The 19,871-nt window shown below is 40.8% G+C and overlaps 1 protein-coding gene across 4 annotated transcripts in view; it reads left to right on the forward strand.

Moving 5' to 3' along the window:
• Positions 1–1,318: 1,318 nt before the first annotated feature.
• HIBCH (3-hydroxyisobutyryl-CoA hydrolase) overlaps positions 1,319–19,871 on the forward strand; it is a 94,053-nt gene continuing 75,500 nt past the window's right edge. For 3 of the 4 annotated variants that reach the window (XR_010322268.1, XM_010602719.3, XM_010602720.3), the window contains exon 1: positions 1,321–1,596. Coding sequence is in view for 3 of the 4 variants with exons in the window: in XM_010602719.3 (XP_010601021.1) it covers positions 1,577–1,596 (20 nt within the window). In the remaining variant the exon portion in view is untranslated. Of the gene's footprint in view, positions 1,597–19,871 lie in introns of all 4 variants that reach the window. The other variant, XM_010602723.3, reaches the window with a different exon arrangement.

The raw sequence follows: 19,871 nt of genomic DNA on the forward strand, positions 1-19,871 counted from the left end.
GTTAGAAATGCAGTCTTTCATCAAATGCCTGGCAGAGTATGTTCTTAAATATCAGAATAATTCCCTGAAATTCTTCACCGAATTCCTTCTTGATGATAAATGTGTCAAATTTTAGTGTTGATGAATGTTTGATGCTGGTATCTGGGTGGAGCTGGATGCATAGAAACATTCTCCTGAACCAATCCTAATATCTCCCCGCCCAAAAAAAAACAAAAAACCCACTGCCATTGAGTTGATTCCGACTCAGAGCGACCCTACAGGTCGGAGCAGAACTACCCCATAGAGTTTCCAAGGAGCGCCTGGCAGATTCGAACTGCCGACCTCTTGGGTACCAGCCGTAGCACTTAACCACTACGCCACCAGGGTTTCCCCAATCCTAGTAGATGAGTTAAATCCTGGTTTCATTTAAGAATAAACTACTTTCTGGATTACACTTTAACTGATAACAGTAACTTTTAGTTTAGATGGTGAAAATATACCACTTCTTAATGGATAATTCTGTCATTGACGAAGTGGAGGGATCTACAACTTTTCCAAGAAAACTGGAGATGTCCCAATCCTAATGTGAAAGAAGTTCTTGTATGTTGGGTTAGGAATAAACTAAGTGAACGTCCTGTTATCAAATGCACTTCATCTGTTTGACTCTCAAAGAAAAGAGTATCAACTTTAATTTTTAATTAAAAACATTAACATTCCAGAAATTTCTTTCACATCAACCGCCACTAGAAGAATTATGCAGGTTTAGTCTAGGCTGGAGCCCTGGTGGCTCAGTGCTTGGCTACTAACTGAAAGGTCTGGGGTAAAAAGGATGTGAAAGTCTGCTTCCATAACCATTTACAGCCTTGGAAATCCTATGCGACAGTTTTACTCTGTTCTGTAGGGTCACTATGGGCCTAGAAGACTCAATGGCAGCAGATGTTTTTTGTTTTGTTTTGGTTTGGTTTAGCCTAGTCTAGAAAGGAGACCTGGTGGAGCAGTGGTTAAGAGCTACAGCTGTAAACCAAAAGGTTGGAAGTTCGAATCCATCAACCACTCCTTGGAAACCCTATGAAAAACCAAACAAACCCATTGCCATCGAGTCAATTGTGACTCATACGACTCTATCGGACAGTTCTAGTCTGCCCCGTAGGGTCGCAATCCACTCAACGGCAACGGATTTGAGGCCAGTTGGGTTTTTCCCAAAACAGCCTCTAGAGGGCACTATCTTTTCCTCGCAATCCTCCAACTACTATTTTCTGCGTTCCTCCGACTCCGCCCCACGTCTTCCTCCTCGATCTTCACTTCCAGTCCCGGCCCCCGGCCCCGCCAAAGGCCCCGCCCCATCCCTCCTTCCCACGCCCACAGTAGTGTCCTCGGTCTGCTGCTGTCCGGCCCTCGGCCTCGCATAGCGGAAGAAGCCGCAGTGGGCCGCTCTGGCCACCTGGAGGACTTGTCATCTTTGTCCGGCGGCGCTGGGCGATGCTGGGCGGCAACGAGGCGGTCTGACGTAAGATACGTGAGGCGTGTGGAGTGATCCAGACGCTCTGTACCCGCCTGCTGGAGCCTCCTGAGTGGTGGGGCGCTGGGACTGTCGGAGATGTGGAGCCTCAAGTCGAGGTGCGTGAGTGAGCTGCCAAGGGCAGCTTCGTTAGCGGCGGTCGCCGAAGTGGGAAAAGGGTCGGGGGTGGGAACCCTTTGGCCGCGAAGTCCCGAAGCGCACACGCCGCTTACCCTTCAGCCTCACCCCCTACCTACCAAAGCGCAACTCTGGGACCCGAGCCCCGGCCCGCTTCTTAGCCCCGTGTCTGTCCCGAGCCCCTCGGGCCTCCGCCATTACTTGCCCTTTCTCCCACTAGTACCGTTGTTACTACAACACCTTCCTTTATTGCCATTTTGACTCTAGTCTTGAGCCTCACACGACTTCCTCTCATTTCTTTATTCAAAGTTGAGTAGATGGGGGACACGGCGGAAGTTAACTTAGAGGAACATTATTTTATGGTATGTTTTGTGCAGGTGACAAACACGCATGCTTACTGCACCTGTGTTCGTGGTTTGACGATGTGACTTTATTGTTCAGCTTTATGGGATGGCTCCAGGAGTTAGTACAAGCGTTGGCAGCTTTCAGGCTAGTGTTGCGAGGCTTGGTGGAGTATGTGTACAAACATTGTGTTTATTTTTAAAAGTGCAACTCAGTTCATCTTGAGCTTAGCAGAGGAAATCTGGTAGCAATTACCTTAGAAAGGTTGGCATCAGTAGCACCAGCTAGCAGCTGTGTACGCTTGAAGGGGAAACCATACAGTTCGACAAATAACTGCGTTCAGTAGGGTTACTATGGAAACCCTGGTGGCGTAGTGGTTAAGAGCTATAGCTCCTGACCAAAAGGTCAGCAGTTATATCCATCAGGCGCTCCTTGGAAACTCTATGGGGCAGTTCTGCCCTGTCCTATAGGATCGCTATGAGTCGGAATCGACTCGACCGCAATGGGTTTGGTTTTTGGGTTATAGGCTTGCTATGAGTCGCAATCGACTCAAGGGCAACGGGTTTGGTTTATCTCTTTTGAACTTGCCTTGATGGGTTCCTGTATGGGAATGGGAGTATATTTTTGGCAGAAGAAGAATGATCATTGCTTTAGACGACGTGGTCTAGTTTTTCAACACTGTATCCAGGAACCTTACTCTCAAATATTTGTTATATGAATGAAGGATTTTGTTTTGTTTTGAGGCCTTGAAATTAGTTGTCCTTGCACCTCTAACCAGCTTATGGAGAGATGTAGAATATACTTAAGAAAATCAGTTTATGTAATCATTGCTGCTGCTCTTTTGAAGTTATGAGCAAAGACCAAATTATTTGAGAAACAAATTGGAATGACATGTTTGTTAACAAGACTAATTTATTTGAAACAGAGATTTTTATTCCTACAGTTCAGCGTGACTTTATGCTGCACCACATTTCAAGATGTTGACTGATTAGGTGAGGCCTGGAAGAGTTTTGGGGCATTGATAAGGCCCTGAAGTGGGTACAAACCAGCTGAAGCAAGGATCTGAGGCCAAGGTCATTAGTCTACAGTAGCGCAACCCACAAATATATAAAGGGGTAGGGTGATGTGGGAAGTGTTTCTAGGAAAAAAAGTCCCCCTGGCATGGTTGGAAGAGCCCTGGTGGCACAGTGGTTAAATGCTCGGTTGCTAACAGTAGGGTCAGCTGTTTGAAACCACCAGCCAGCTGTTCCATGGGAGAAGGATGTGGCGATCTGCTTCTGTAAAGACTGTTGTTGGGTTGTTAGGTGTGGTTGAGTCGGATCCGACTCGCAGTGATCCTATGCACAGCAGAAGGAAACACTGCCTGGTCCTGTGCCAACCTCACAGTTGTTAATGCTTGAGCCCATTGTTGCAGCCACTGTGTCAATCCATCTTGTTGAGGGTCTTCTTCTTTTTCATTGGCCCTCTACTTTACCAAGCATGTGATCCCTCCTGATAACATGTCCAGAGTGTGTGAGACGTAGCCTCACCATCCTTGCTTCTAAGGAGCATTCTGGCTGTACTTCTTCCAAGACAGATTTGTTTGTTCTTTTGGTAGTCCATGGTGTATTCGGTATTCTTCACCAACACCATAATTCAGAGGCATCAATTCTTTTTCTTCCTTATTCATCTTCCAGCTTTTGCATGCATATGAAGTGATTGAAAACACCATGGCTTGGGTCAAGTGCAGTTTAGTCTTCAAGGTGACTTCTTTGCTTTTCAACACTTTAAAGAGGTCTTTTGCAGCAGATTTGCCCAATGCAATGCGTCTTTTGATTTCTTGACTGCTGTTTCCATGGATGTTGATTGTGGATCCAAGTAAAATGAAATCTTTCACAACTTCAATCCTCCTTTCTCCGTTTATCATGATGTTGCTCGTTGGTGCAGTTTGAGAATGTTTGTTTTCTTTATGTTGAGGTGTAATCCATACTGAAGGCTGTGGTCTTTGATCTTCATCACTAAGTGCGTCAAGTTCTCTTCACTTTCAGCAAGTGAGGTTGTGTCATCTGTATATTGCAGGTTATTAATGAGTCTTTCTGCAATCCTGATGCCCCGTTCTTCTTCGTATAGTCGTTTTTCAGGTTATTCAGCATACAGATTGAATAAGTATGGTGAAAGGACACAACCCTGACACGCACCTTTCCTGATTTAAACCACGCATTATCCCTTTGTTCTGTATAGCTGCCTCTTGATCTGTGTACAGGTTCCTCATGAGCACAATTAAATGTTCAGAGTTTCTGTTCTTCGCAATGTTATCCATACTTTGTTATGATCCACACAGTCAAATGCCTTTGCATAGTCAATAAAACACAGGCATTCTCTGCTTTCAGCCAGCATCCATCTGACATCAGCAATGATATCCCTGGTTCCACATCCTCTTCTGACTCTGGCTTGAATTTCTGGCAGTTCCTTGTCGATATACTCCTGCAGCTGCTTTTGAATGATCTCCAGCAAAATTTTACTTGCTTGTGATATTAATGATATTGTTCGATAATCTGCATTTGATTGGATCACCTTTTGGGGAATAGGCATAAATATGATCTCTTCCAGTCAGTTGGCCAGGTAGCTGTATTCTAAATTTCTTGGCAAAATGAGTGAGCACTCCAGTACTGCATCCATTTGTTGAAACTTCTCAGTTGGTATTCTATCAATTCCTGGAGCCTTGTTTTTTGCCAGTGCCTTCAGTGCAGCTTGGACTTCTTCCTTTAGTACCATTGGTCCCTGATCATATGGTACCTCCTGAATTGGTTGTATGTTGGTGAATTATTTTTGGTATGGTGACCTTGTGTAGTCCTTCCATCTTCTTTTAATGCTTGCTGTGTCATCTAATATTTTCCCAGCAGAATTCTTCAGTATTGCAACTTGAAGCTTGAATTTTTCTTCTGTAACTTTCTCTTCTTCTATGAAGTGTGAATCTTGGAAAATTAGAAATTGTCAAAAATGAAGACCACATAAGCATTAATATCCTAGGTATTAGTGAGCTGAAATGGATTGGTATTGGCCATTTTAAATTGGACAATCTGATATACTTTGCCAGGAATGACAAATTAAAGAGGAATGGCATTGCATTCATCGACAAAAAGAGCATTTCAAAATCTATCCTGAAGTGCATTGCTGACAGTGATAGGATAATATCTGTACACCTACAAGGAATTCCAAGTAATGCGGCTGTTATTCAAATTTACACACCAACCACTAAGGCCAAAGATAAAGAAATTGAAGATTTTTACCAAATTCTGTAGTCTGAAATTGATCAAACATGCAATCAGGATGCATTGGTAATTACTGATGATTGGAATGCGAAAGCTGGAGAAAAAGAAGAGGGATTGGTAGTTGGAAAATATGGCCTTTCATCATGGAAATGATGCCGGAGATCACATGATAGAATTTTGCAAGACCAATGACTTTTTCATTGCAAATACCTTTTTCAACAACGTAAACAGCGACTACACGTATAGACCTCATCAGATGGGATACACAGGAATCAAATCGATACATCTGTGGAAAGAGATGATGGAAAAGCTCAATATCATCAGTCAGAACAAGGCCAGGGACTGACTGTGGAACAGAACATCAATTGCTTACATGCAATTTCAGGTTGAAACTGAAGAAAATTAGAACAAGCCCATGAGAGCCAAAGTACAACCTTGAGCATATTGCACCTGAACTTAGAGACCATCTCAAGAATAGATTTCACACGTTGAACACTAATGACTGAAGACCAGATGAGTTGTGGAATGATGTCGAGGACATTATACATAAAGAAAGCAAGAGGTCATTAAAAAGACAGGAAAAAAAGAAAATATCAAAATGGATGCCAGAAGAGATTCTGAAACTTGCTCCTGAACGTCGAGTAGCTAAAGCGGAAGGAAGAAGTGACGAAGTAAAAGAGCTGAATAGAAGATTTCAAAGGGCAGCTTAAGAGGATAAAGTATTATAGTGACATGTGCAAACACCTGGAGGTAGAACACCAAAAGGGAAGAACACGCTTAGCGTTTCTCTTTTTTGGTAAAGATTACAACCTTGGAAACCCTATGGGGCAGTTCTCTTCTGTCCTGTAGAATTACTATGAGTTATAATCGACTTGACTGCCCTGATTTTGGGCCATGGTTGACATTGTCAGGCAACCCCTGTCTTTGAGTTCTGGTCTTACATGGTTTTTCTGGCACTGTCTTGCTGTTCTATTACTTCTACTGCTTATCTTGCCCCAGTGCCAATTCAGCCATTGGATATTTTGTGTTCTGAAATAAATCACCTCTCACCTCTCTGAAGTTAATTCTAAAATTTGTATCTCTAACCCTGATTTACCCTGAGCTTTTTTTCTAGTGCTAGTCACAACCACTTGAATGTCTCATTTGTACCTCAAATTTGTGTGTAAACCTTACTCCTCGTCTGCACTTTCTGTTCCTCTTGTCACTCTCATCTAGATTGCTAAAATTATCTAAGTCTTCCTATACACCTATCTCTTCCTGTTAAGTCAAATGTGAACAGTCTAAAATTTATCACTTGTTCATTTTGCAGAAACTTGTTTAATGGACCTACCCCTTTTCTCCCCGATTTGTGTAGGTTCAGATTAATCTTCCTAAATCTACTTCAGTGCCTGCCATTCCTCTGCTCAGAAGCTCTCAGAGGTGCCTTCCTGTCTAGAGAATAAATAAAAACTTCCCAGCCTGGGTTTCAAAAGATTTGGCTCCAGTTTACTTCATGAATTCAATAATACTTTTTCTGTTCTGTTGATGGAAGGCACTATTTAAGCACTTCTATTTCTTTTTTTTTTTTTTTTTTTTGCTATCTTGTAGCCAGTCTGGACTACTTGATGTTCTTAATGTTTGTTCCTTATGGGTTTTTGAAATCTGAAAGAGAAGACATGAAACATATTTAAGCAATCGTGATATTTAGTTACCAACCCTGATAAACATCTTAAAGGAAAAATACAGTTATGAGAGAGCTGAATTTAGACGGACCTAATTTAGGTGTGGAAACTCTGGTGGCGTAGTGGTTAAGTGCTATGGCTGCTAACCAAAAAAAGTAAGAAGTTCGAATCCAGCAGGCATTCCTTGGAAACTCTATGGGGCAGTTCTACTCTGTCCTGTAGGGTCGCTATGAGTCAGAATCAACTCGACTGCAACGGGTTTGGTTTTGGTTGTTTTTTTTAAATTTAGGTGCAAATGTTTCATGTGCTTGGCTGGTAATTGAAAGGTTGGCTGTTCTAGTTCACTCAAAGGTGCCTCAGGAGAAGGGCCTGGTGATCTACTTCTGAAAAATCAGCCACTGATAACCTTATGGAGCACAGTTCTACTCTGAGAAACATGGGGTTGCCATGAGTTGGAGTCAATGGCAGCTAGTTAATTTAGATAGGGAAAGAGACCCTCTTCAAAGAGGTTGATTCTTAAGCCATTAGTAACACTCATTCCCTTCTCCATTTGCTCCATACTCTGCTGAACTACATTGTTCTGCTTTCGTTTCTGGGCCTGCTTGTTTCCTATCTTTTACTTCTAGTAGATGTTTTTGAAGGCTCAATCTTTTTTTTTTTTTTCTAATTGTGCTTTAGATGAAGGTTTCAAGCTCAAGTTAGTTTCTCATACAAAAATTTATATGCATACTGTTATGTGACCCTAGTTGCTATCCCTATAATGTGACAGCATACTCCCCTTTTCTACCCCGGGATAGGGATATCCTGTGTCCATTCAACCAGCTTCTGTCCCTTTCTGCCTTCTCATCTCGCCTCCAGACAGGAGCTGCCCATTTGGTCTCGTGTATCTACTTGAACTAAGAAGCACTCTCTTCACAAATATTATTTTATGTTTTATAGTTCAGTTTAATCTTTGTCTGAAGAGTTGGCTTTGGGAATGGTTTTAGTTCTGGGTTAACAGAGCGTGCAGGAGACATGTCTTCTGGGTCCCTCTAGTCTCAGTCAGACCGTTAAGTCTGGTCTTTTTACATGAATTTGAGTTCTGCACCCAACTTTTTTTCCTGCTCTGTCAGGGACTCTTTGTTGTGTTCCCTGTGAGGGTGGTCATTGGTGGTAGCTGGGTACCATCTGTTTCTTCTGGTCTCAGGCTGATGGAGTCTCTAGTTTATTTGACCCTTTTGTCTCTTGGGCTAATATTTTCCTTGTATCTTTGATGTTCTTCATTCTCCTTTGTTCCAAGTAGGTTGGGACCTATTGATGTATCTTAGAAGGCCGTTCGCAAGGTTTTAAGACCCCAGACGCCACTCACCAAAGTGGGATGCAGAACGTTTTCTTAAACTTTGTTAAGCCAGTTGACCTAGATGTTCACTGAAACCATGGTCCCCAGACCCTTGTGCCTGCTACTCCATCCCTCAAAATGTTTGGTTGTGTTCAGGAAACTTCTTAGCTTTTGGTTTAGTCTGGTTGTTCTGACTTCTCCTGTATTATGTGTTGTTCTTCCCTTCACCTAACATAATTCTTGTTTACTATCTAGGTTTTTTTTGTTTTTTATCTCGGTGGTGAATCCCCCTTTCCCTCCCTCCCCACCCTCATAACCATCAAAGAATGTTTTCTTCTGTGTTTAAACCTTTTCTTGAGTTCTTATAATAGTGGTCTCATACAATAGTTGTCCTTCTGCAACTAATTTCATTCAACATATGCCTTCCAGATTCATCCATGTTGTGAGATGTTTCGTGGAATCATCGTTGTTCTTTATCATTGCGTAGCTTTCCATTGTGTGAATATACTGTAATTTATTCATTCATCTGTTGATGGGTGCCTTCGTTGCTTCCATCTTTTTGCTATTGTAAACAGTGCTGCAGTGAACACGGGTGTGCATGTATCTATTTGTGTGATGGCTCTTGTTTCTCTAGGATATAGTCCAAGGAGTGGAATTGCTGGATCATATAAAATAAAAAATAGTAGTTCTATTTCTAGCTTTTTAAGGAAGTGCCAAATCGATTTCCAAAGTGGTTGTACCATTTTTCATTCCCACCAGCAGTGTGTAAGTGTTCCAGTCTCTCCACAACCTCTCCAGCATTTATTATTTTGTGTTTTTTGGATTAATGCTAGCCTTGTTGGGGTGAGATGGTATCTCATTGTAGTTTTGATTTATATTTCTCTAATGGCTAATGATCGTGAGCATTTCTTTATATATCTGGTAGCAGCCTGAATGTCATCTTTGGCAAAGTGCCTGTTCATACCCTTTGCCCATTTTTTTTTTTTTAATTAACTTTTATTAAGCTTCAGGTGAACATTTACAAATCCAATCAGTCTGTCACATGTAAGTTTACATACATCTTACTCCCTTCTCCCAGTTGCTCTCCCCCTATTGAGTCAGCCCTTTCAGTCTCTTGTTTCGTGACAATTTTGCCAGCTTCCCTCTCTCTCTATCTTCCCATCCCCCCTCCAGTCAAGAGTTGCCAACACACTCTCAAGTGTCCACCTGATTTAATTAGCTCACTCTTCATCAGCCTCTCTCTCCCCCGTGCTGACCAGTCCCTTTCATGTCTGATGAGTTGTCTTCGGGGATGGTTCCTGTCCTGTGCCAACAGAAGGTCTGGGGAGCATTGCTGCCGGGATTCCTCCAGTCTCAGTCAGACCATTAAGTATGGTCTTTTCATGAGAATTTGGGGTCTGCATCCCACTGATCTCCTGCTCCCTCAGAAGTTGTCTGTTGTGCTCCCTGTCAGGGCAGTCATCGATTGTGGCCGGGCACCAACTAGTTCTTCTGGTCTCAGGATGATGTAGGTCTCTGGTTTATGTGGCCCTTTCTGTCTCTTGGGTTCTTAGTTGTCGTGTGACCATGGTGTTCTTCATTTTCCTTTGATCCAGGTGGGTTGAGACCAATTGATGCATCTTAGATGGCCGCTTGTTAGCATTTAAGACCCCAGACACCACATTTCAAAGTGGGATGCAGAATGTTTTCATAATAGAATTATTTTGCAAATTGACTTAGAAGTCCCCTCAAACCATGTTCCCCAGACCCCAGCCCCTGCTCCGCTGACCTTTGAAGCATTCATTTTATCCCGGAAAGCTCTTTGCTTTTAGTCCAGTCCAATTGGGCTGACCTTCCATGTATTGAGTGTTGTCTTTCCCTTCACCCAAAGCAGTTCTTATCTACTGATTGATCAATAAAAAACCCTCTCCCTCCCTCCCTCCCTCCCTCCCCCCTTCGTAACCACAAAAGTATGTGTTCTTCTCAGTTTTTACTATTTCTCAAGATCTTATAATAGTGGTCTTATACAATATTTGTCCTTTTGCCTCTGACTCATTTCGCTCAGCATAATGCCTTCCAGATTCCTCCATGTTATGAAATGTTTCAGAGATTCGTCACTGTTCTTTATCGATGCGTAGTATTCCATTGTGTGAATATACCATAATTTATTTACCCATTCATCCGTTGACGGACACCTTGGTTGCTTCCAGCTTTTTGCTATTGTAAACAGAGCTGCAATAAACATGGGTGTGCATATATCTGTTTGTGTGAAGGCTCTTGTATCTCTAGGGTATATTCCGAGGAGTGGGATTTCTGGGTTGTATGGTAGTTCTATTTCTAACTGTTTAAGATAACGCCAGATAGATTTCCAAAGTGGTTGTACCATTTTACATTCCTACCAGCAGTGTATGAGAGTTCCAGTCTCTCCGCAGCCTCTCCAACATTTATTATTTTGTGTTTTTTGGATTAATGCCAGCCTAGTTGGTGTGAGATTGAAACTCATCGTAGTTTTAATTTGCATTTCTCTAATGGCTAATGATCGGGAGCATTTTCTTATGTATCTGTTGGCTGCCTGAATATCTTCTTTAGTGAAATGTGTGTTCATATCCTTTGCCCACTTCTTGATTGGGTTGTTTGTCTTTTTGTGGTTGAGTTTTGACAGAATCATGTAGATTTTAGAGATCAGGCGCTGGTCTGAGATGTCATAGCTGAAAATTCTTTCCCATTCAGTAGGTGGTCTTTTTACTCTTTTGGTGAAGTCTTTAGATGAGCATAGGTGTTTGATTTTTAGGAGCTCCCAGTTATCTGGTTTCTCTTCATCATTTTTGGTAATGTTTTGTATTCTGTTTATGCCTTGTATTAGGGCTCCTAGGGTTGTCCCTATTTTTTCTTCCATGATCTTTATCGTTTTAGTCTTTATGTTTAGGTCTTTCATCCACTTGGAGTTAGTTTTTGTGCATGGTGTGAGGTATGGGTCCTGTTTCATATTTTTGCAAATGGATATCCAGTTATGCCAGCACCATTTGTTAAAAAGACTATTTTTTCCCCAATTAACTGACACTGGTCCTTTGTCAAATATCAGTTGCTCATACATGGATGGATTTATATCTGGGTTCTCAATTCTGTTCCATTGGTCTATGTGCCTGTTGTTGTATCAGTACCAGGCTGTTTTGACTACTGTGGCTGTATAATAGGTTCTGAAATCTGGTAGAGTGAGGCCTCCCATTTTCTTCTTCTTTTTCAGTAATGCTTTGCTTATCCGGGGGATCTTTCCCTTCCATATGAAATTGGTGATTTGTTTCTCTATCCCCTTAAAATATGACATTGGAATTTGGATCGGAAGTGTGTTATATGTATAGATGGGTTTTGGTAGAGTAGACATTTTTACTATGTTAAGTCTTCCTATCCATGAGCAGGGTATGTTTTTCCACTTAAGTATGTCCTTTTGAATTTCTTGTGGTAGAGCTTAGTAGTTTTCTTTGTATGGGTCTTTTACATCCTTGGTAAGATTTATTCCTAAGTATTTTATCTTCTTGGGGGCTACTGTGAATGGTATTGATTTGGTTATTTCCTCTTCGGTGTTCTTTCTGTTGATGTAGAGGAATCCAAGTGATTTTTGTATGTTTATTTTATAACCTGAGACTCTGCCAAACTCTTCTATTAGTTTCAGTAGTTTTCCGGAGGATTCCTTAGGGTTTTCTGTGTATACGATCATGTCATCTGCAAATAGTGATAGCTTTACTTCCTCCTTGCCAATCCGGATACCCTTTATTTCTTTGTCTAGCCTAATTGCCCTGGCTAGGACTTCTAGCACAATGTTGAATAAGAGCAGTGATAAAGGGCATCCTTGTCTAGTTCCCGTTTTCAAGGGAAATGCTTTCAGGTTCTCTCCATTTAGAGTGATATTGGCTGTTGGCTTTGCATAGATGCCCTTTATTATGTTGAGGAATTTTCCTTCAATTCCTATTTTGGTAAGAGTTTTTATCATAAATGGGTGTTGAACTTTGTCAAATGCCTTTTCTGCATCAATTGATAAGATCATGTGGTTTTTATCTTTTGTTTTATTTATGTGATGGATTACATTAATGGTTTTTCTGATATTAAACCAGCCTTGCATACCTGGTATAAATCCCACTTGATCAGGGTGAATTATTTTTTTGATGTGTTGTTGGATTCTATTGGCTAGAATTTTGTTGAGGATTTTTGCATCTATGTTCATGAGGGATAAAAAGTCTATAATTTTCTTTTTTTGTAATATCTTTACCTGGTTTTGGTATCAGGGAGATGGTGACTTCATAGAATGAGTTGGGTAGTATTCCGTCATTTTCTATGCTTTGAAATACCTTCAGTAGTAGTGGTGTTAAGTCTTCTCTGAAGGTTTGGTAGAACTCTGCAGTGAAGCCGTCCGGGCCAGGACTTTTTTTTGTTGGAAGTTTTTTGATTACCGTTTCAATCTCTTTTTTTGTTATGGGTCTATTTAGTTGTTCTACTTCTGAATGTGTTAGTTTAGGTAGGTAGTGTTTTTCCAAGGATTCATCCATTTCTTCTAGGTTTTCAAATTTGTTAGAGTACAATTTTTCATAGTAATCTGAAATGATTCTTTTAATTTCATTTGGTTCTGTTGTGATGTGGTCCTTCTCGTTTTTTATTCGGGTTATTTGTTTCCTTTCCTGTATTTCTTTAGTCAGTCTAGCCAATGGTTTATCAATTTTGTTAATTTTTTCAAAGAACCAGCTTTTGGCTTTGTTAATTCTTTCAATTGTTTTTCTGTTGTCTAATTCATTTAGTTCAGCTCTAATTTTTATTATTTGTTTTCTTCTGGTGCCTGATGGGTTCTTTTGTTGCTCACTTTCTATTTGCTCAAGTTGTCGGGACAGTTCTCTGATTTTGGCTCTTTCTTCTTTTTGTATATGTGCATTTATCGATCTAAATTGGCCTCTGAGCACTGCTTTTGCTGTCTCCCAGAGGTTTTGATAGGAAGTATTTTCATTCTCGTTGCATTCTATGAATTTCCTTATTCCCTCCTTGATGTCTTCTATAACCCAGTCTTTTTTCAGGAGAGTATTGTTCATTTTCCAAGTATTTGATTTCTTTTCCCTAGTTTTTCTGTTATTAATTTCTAGTTTCATTGCCTTGTGGTCTGAGAAGATGCTTTGTAATATTTCGATGTTTTGGACTCTGCAAAGGTTTGTTTTATGACCTAATATGTGGTCTATTCTAGAGAATGTTCCATGTGCACTAGAAAAAGTATATTTTGCAGCAGTTGGGTGGGGAGTTCTGTATAAGTCGATGAGGTCAAGTTGGTTGATTGTTGTAATTAGGTCTTCCGTGTCTCTCATATTGAGCTTCTTACTAGATGTCCTGTCCTTCTCCGAAAGTGGTGTGTTGAAGTCTCCTAGTATAATTGTGGAGGTGTCTATCTTCACTTTTCAATTCTGTTAAAATTTGATTTATGTATCTTGCAGCCCTGTCATTGGGTGCATAAATATTTAATATGTTTATGTCTTCCTGATCAATTGTCCCTTTTATCATTATATAGTGTCCTTCTTTATCCTTTGTGGTGGATTTAAGTCTAAAGTCTATTTTGTCAGAAATTAATATTGCTACTCCTCTTCTTTTTTGCTTATTGTTTGCTTGATATATTTTTTTCCATCCTTTGAGTTTTAGTTTGTTCGTGTCTCTAAGTCTAAGGTGTGTCTCTTGTAGGCAGCATATAGATGGATCGTGTTTCTTTATCCAGTCCATGACTCTCTGTCTCTTTATTGGTGCATTTAGTCCATTGACATTCAGCGTAATTATAGATAAATAAGTTTTTAGTGCTGTCATTTTGATGCCTTTTCATGTGTGTTGTTGGCCATTTCATTTTTCCACATACTTTTTTGTGCTGAGGCGTTTTTCTTAGTAAATTGTGAGATCCTCATTTTCATAATGTTTGACTTTATGTTAGTTGAGTCGTTACGTTTTTCTTGGTTTTTGTCTTGAGTTATGGAGTTGATATTCCTTTTTGTGGTTACCTTATTATTTACCCCTATTTTTCTAAGTAAAAACCTAACTTGTATCGTTCTATATCGCCTCGTATCACTCTCCATCTGGCAGTTCAGTGCCTCCTGTATTTAGTCCCTCTTTTTGATTATTGTGATCTTTTTACCTATTGACTTCCATGATTCCGTGTTATGTGTATTATTTTATTTATTTATTTATTTTTTATAATTAATCTTAATTTGTTTGTTTTTGTGCTTTCCCGATTTGAGTTGATATCAGGACGTTCTGTTTTGTGACCTTGTATTGTGCTGGTACCTGATATTATTGGTCATCTGACCAAACAATCTCCTTTAGCATTTCTTGTAGCCTTGGTTTGGTTTTTGCAAATTCTCTAAACTTGTGTTTATCTGTAAATATCTTAATTTCGCCTTCATATTTCAGAGAGAGTTTTGCTGGATATATGATCCTTGGTTGGCAGTTTTTCTCGTTCAGTGCTCTGTATATGTCGTCCCATTCCCTTCTTGCCTGCATGGTTTCTGCTGAGTAGTCTGAACTTATTGATTCTCCCTTGAAGGAAACCTTTCTTTTCTCCCTGGCTGCTTTTAAAATTTTCTGTTTATCTTTGGTTTTGGCAAGTTTGATGATAATATGTCTTGGTGTTTTTCTTTTTGGATCAATCTTAAATGGGGTTCGATGAGCATCTTGGATAGATATCCTTTCGTCTTTCATGATGTCAGGGAAGTTTTCTGTCAGGAGTTCTTCCACTATTTTCTCTGTGTTTTCTGTCCCCCCTCCCTGTTCTGGGACTCCAGTCACTCGCAAGTTATCCTTCTTGATAGAGTCCCACATGATTCTTAGGGTTTCTTCATTTTTTTTAATTCTTTTATCTGATTTTTTTTTCAGCTATGTTGGTGTTGATTCCCTGGTCCTCCAGATGTCCCAGTCTACATTCTAGTTGCTCGAGTCTGCTCCTCTGACTTCCTAGTGCGTTGTCTAATTCTGTAATTTTATTGTTAATCTTTTGGATTTCTGCATGCTATCTCTCTATGGATTCTTGCAACTTATTAATTTTTCCACTATGTTCTTGAATAATCTTTTTGAGTTCTTCAACAGTTTTATCAGTGTGTTCCTTGGCTTTTTCTGCATTTTGCCTTATTTCATTTGTGATGTCTTTAAGCATTCTGTAAATTAATTTTTTATATTCTATATCTGATAATTCCAGGATTGTATCTTCATTTGGGAAAGATTTTGATTCTTTTGTTTGGGGGGTTGTAGAAGCTGTCATGGTCTGCTTCTTTATGTGGTTTGATATGGACTGCTGTCTCCGAGCCATCACTGGGAAAGTAGTTTTTCCAGAAAATCCGCTGACTGGTATGCTGGCTCCTGGCTCTGAAAACAATTGCTGTCTGCCCGTATTTGTTCGTTCTCCGTCTCTAAATCTGTGTTTGTTGTTCAGAGTTCGTAGATTGTTATGTATGTGATCGATTCACTTGTTTTTCCGAGTCTTTGTTGCAAGAGGGATCTGCAGTAGCGTCCACCTAGTCCGCCATCTTGGCCCCGCCTCCCCTTTGCCCATTTTTTAATTGGGTTATTTGTCTTTTTGTTGTTCAAGTTTTTGAGTGTCTAGTAGATTTTAGAGATTAGAGCTTGATTGGATCTGTCGTAGCCAAAAATTTTTTCCCAGTCTGTACATTGTGTTTTTACTCTTTTGATGAAGTCTTTGGATGAGCATAAGAGTTTGATATTTAGGAGTTCCTAGTTACCTAGTTTCTCCTCTGGTATTTGTGCATTGTTGGTCACGTTTTGTATTCTGTTTATGCCATGTATCAGGGCTCCTAGCATTGTCCCTATTTTTTCTTCCATGATCTTTATCGTTTTAGATTTTATATTTAGGTCTTTGATCCATTTTGAGTTCGTTTTTGTGCATGGTGTGAGGTATGGGTCTTGTTTCATTTTTTTTGCAGATGGATATCCAGTTAGGCCAGCACCACTGCTTTTTCCCCATTTAACGGGCTTTGGGCCTTTGTCAAATATCAGCTGCTCATAAGTGGATGAGTTTACGTCTGGATTCGCAATTCTGTTCCATTGGTCTATGGGTCTGTTGTTGTATCAGTACTAGGCTGTTTTGACTACTTGACAGTATAATAGGTTCTAAAATCAGGTAGTGTAGGGTCTCCAACTTTGTTCTTCTTCGTCAGCAATGCTTTATTTATTTGGGGCCTCTTTCCTTTCCATATGAAGTTGGTGATTTGTTTCTCCATCTCATTAAAAAATGCCATTGGAGTGTGGATTGGGATTGCATTGTAGGTATAGATTGCTTTGGGTAGAATAGACATTTTCACAATGTTGAGTCTTCCTATCCATGAGCAAGGTATGCTTTTCCACTTATGTAGTTCTCTTTTGGTTTCTTGCAGTAGTGTCTTGTAGTTTTCTTTGTATAAGTCTTTTATGTCTCTGGTTAGATTTATTCCTAAGTATTTTATCTTTTGGGGGGCTATTGTAAATGGTATTGATTTGGTGATTTCCTCTTTGAAGTTTTCTTTGTTGGTATAGAGGAATTCAACTGATTTTTGTATGTTTATCTTGTATCCTGATACTCTGCTGAACTCTTCTATTAGTTCCAGTGGTTTTCTTTTGGATTCTTTTAGATTTTCTGTGTATGAGATCATCCCAGTGCCCTTGAGTCGATTCCGACTCATAGCGACCCTACAGGACAGAGTAGAACTGCCCCATACCATAGAGTTTCCAGGAACGCCTGGCAGATTCGAACTGCCAACCCTTTGGTTAGCAGCCGTAGCACTTAACCACTACACTACCAGGGTTTCCAAGTATGAGATCATATCATCTGCAAATAGGGATATGTTTACTTCTTCCTTACCAATTTGGATGCCCTTTATTCTTTTTCTAGCCTAATTGCTCTGGCTAGGACCTCCAGCACAATGTTGCATAAGAGTGGTGATAAAGAGCGTCCTTGTCTGGTTCCCTTTTCAAGGGGAATGCTTTTAGACTCTATTTAGGATGATGTTGGCTGTTTGCCTTGTATAAATGCCCTTTATTATGTTGAGGAATTTCACTTCTATTCCTATTTTGCTGAGAGTTTTTATCATGAATGGGTATTGGACTTTGTCAAATGCCTTTTCAGCATCAATTGATAAGATCACGTGGTTCTTTTGTTTTATGTATGTGATGGATTTTATTGATTTTTTTTCTAATGTTGAACCATCCCTGCATACCTGGTATGAATCCCACTTGGTCATGGTGAATTATTTTTTTGATATGTCATTGAATTTTATTGGCTAGAATTTTGTTGAGGATTTTTGCATCTATGTTGGTGAGGGATATTGGTCTGTAATTTTCTTTTTTTGCATTGTCTTTACCTGGTTTTTGTATCAGGGTAATGCTGGCTTCATAGAATGAGTTTGGGAGTATTCCGTCCTTTTCTATGCTCTGAATTACCTGTAGTAGTAGTGGTGTTGGAAACCCTGGTGGTGTAGTGGTTAAGAGCTTCGGCTGCTAACCAAAGGTTGGCAGTTCGAATCTACCAGACGCTCCTTGGAAACCCTATGGGGCAGTTCTACTCTGTCCTGTAGGGTTGCTATAGGGTCACTACGAGTCGGGATAGACTCTATGGCAACGGGTTTGGTTTGGTTTTTTTAGTAGTGGTGTTACCTCTTTTCTGAAAGTTTGGTAGAATTCTCCAGTGAAGCCTTCAAGGTCAGGGCTTTTTTTGTTTGTTTGTTTGGAGTTGTCTTGGTGACTTTCTTTTGGGATCTATCCTGTGTGGGGTTCAGTGAGCTTCTTGGATAGATATCTTCTCATCTTTCACTGTATCTGGGAAGTTTTCTGCCAACAAATCTTCAATTCTTTCTGTATTTTCAGTTATTCCCCCCCCCACCCCATTCTGGTACTCCACTCACTCATAGGTTATTCCTCTTGATAGAGACCCATATAATTCTTAGGTTTTTTTAATTTTTTAAAATTCTTTTATCTGAATTTTCCTCAAAAAATTGGTGCCAAGTGCTTTATCTTCAGTCTCACTAATTCTGATTTGCATTGCCTCAATTCTGCTCCTGTGACTTTCTATTGAGTTGTCTAATTCTGAAATTTTATTGTTAATCTTTTAGATTTCTGTTTGCTGTCTCTGTATAGATTCTTGCGGCCTGTTAAATTTGTCATTGTGCTCTTGAATAACCTTCTTAAGTTCCTCTGTTGCTTTCTCTGTCTGTTCCTTGGTTTGGTCTTTGTTTTGCCTGATCTTCCTGGTCTCTTGAAGAGTTCTGTATGTTAGTCTTTTGAATTCTACTTCTGGTAATTCCCAGAAATTTTCTTCCTCTGGGAGGTTTCTTAGTTCTTTGTTTCGGTCACTTGCTGAAGCCATCATGGCCTGCCTCTTTGTGTGATTCGATATTGACTGTTGTCTCCGAGTCATCAATAAGTTATGTTTGCTTACTGTGTCCTACCTTCATGTTTTGTTTTGTTTTGATATGCCCAAATAGGCTGGTTGTGTGAGCTACTTTGTTTATTGGTGTCTCTGAAGCTCTCACGTCCTGTCACCAGGTGGTTACAGCTGTTACTAGGTCTGTGAGTGCAGGAGTCTGTTTACTTGTGTGGATTCAGCTCAGGTGTCCAGGTTGTCTGCCACTGAGTGTGTGGTGCAGGCTCTCACCTACAGTTCTAGATGGGCAGGGTTGATCAGAGTAGGTACAGGTATCTGGCTGCAGTAGGGGGACATGTGCTGAGCAAGGCAGGGGGCTGATGGTTGCGCCTGAGTGCCTGGGCAGAAGGCATGTCCCTGTCCCCTAGCACATGTAGGTGTGTGGGTTTTGCAGCTGGACTTCGGGCACCCAGTGCTGTTGGCTGTAAGGACTGGGAGGCACCACTTGTTCTTGGACCCCTGGGTAGGTGGAGTGGGTGGAGCCACCAGTCCTCAGGCCGTGATGTGGGTAGGTGAGGACCCTGCTTAATGGGCAGGGTGGTGTCGAATATCATGAATCTGCCACTCCCTCTTAGCTGTTGCAGTTGAAAATAGGCTTCAGGTATAGACCTTGTTGTACTGTGCTAATGAGGGCCTATGCTGTTGAAATGGGCCCTTCCAAGCCTAGGCAGGGGAGAAAGGCATTCAAAGTCTGTGGACCCTTTATGCCTGTGCCTAGGCAAAGGGGCTGTGCCTGCCATGAGTTCCCAGACTAGGGGAGCTGGCAGATTATTTTTTCCTATTTGTTAATTTGTTCCCTCTCCAAAGCTGGGTGAATGGCTTGGGGCAGCGGTGGATCCTACTTCCAGCCCAGGGGTGTGCAACAATCGCTGAAATAGGATCTGGACCCAGAGCAGAGTGAGGAGGGGGCAGGTAAATGGGGGAAGGATTTTTTTGATCCATGTGGTAGTATAGACACTACTTATTTTTCACCAATTCGGAGCCACTTCTCCCTTGTTCCAGAGGCTTGAGCAGACTGTCCATTGCTCGGTTACTCCTGATGTGGAAAATGCATTCTAATAGCTACTGCTTGCCTCAGCGCACATGCGCCAGCTGATCCAGCCTGCAGGGTACTGGCCAGGCTGGGTTTGGCAAATCTTCGCTGCTTGTGAACTGTCTTTCCCTCCCCCTGCTGCTCAATCTGACTCTTGAACTTTGTCTTTGATGTTCAAGGCTCCTAGATTGTCATATGTAATCAACTCACTTGTTTTTTTTGGTCTTTGTTGTAAGAGGGACCACAGAAAGCATA

This window comes from Loxodonta africana, chromosome 6 (assembly GCF_030014295.1).
Source record: "Loxodonta africana isolate mLoxAfr1 chromosome 6, mLoxAfr1.hap2, whole genome shotgun sequence".
NCBI classification, from domain to species: domain Eukaryota; kingdom Metazoa; phylum Chordata; class Mammalia; order Proboscidea; family Elephantidae; genus Loxodonta; species Loxodonta africana.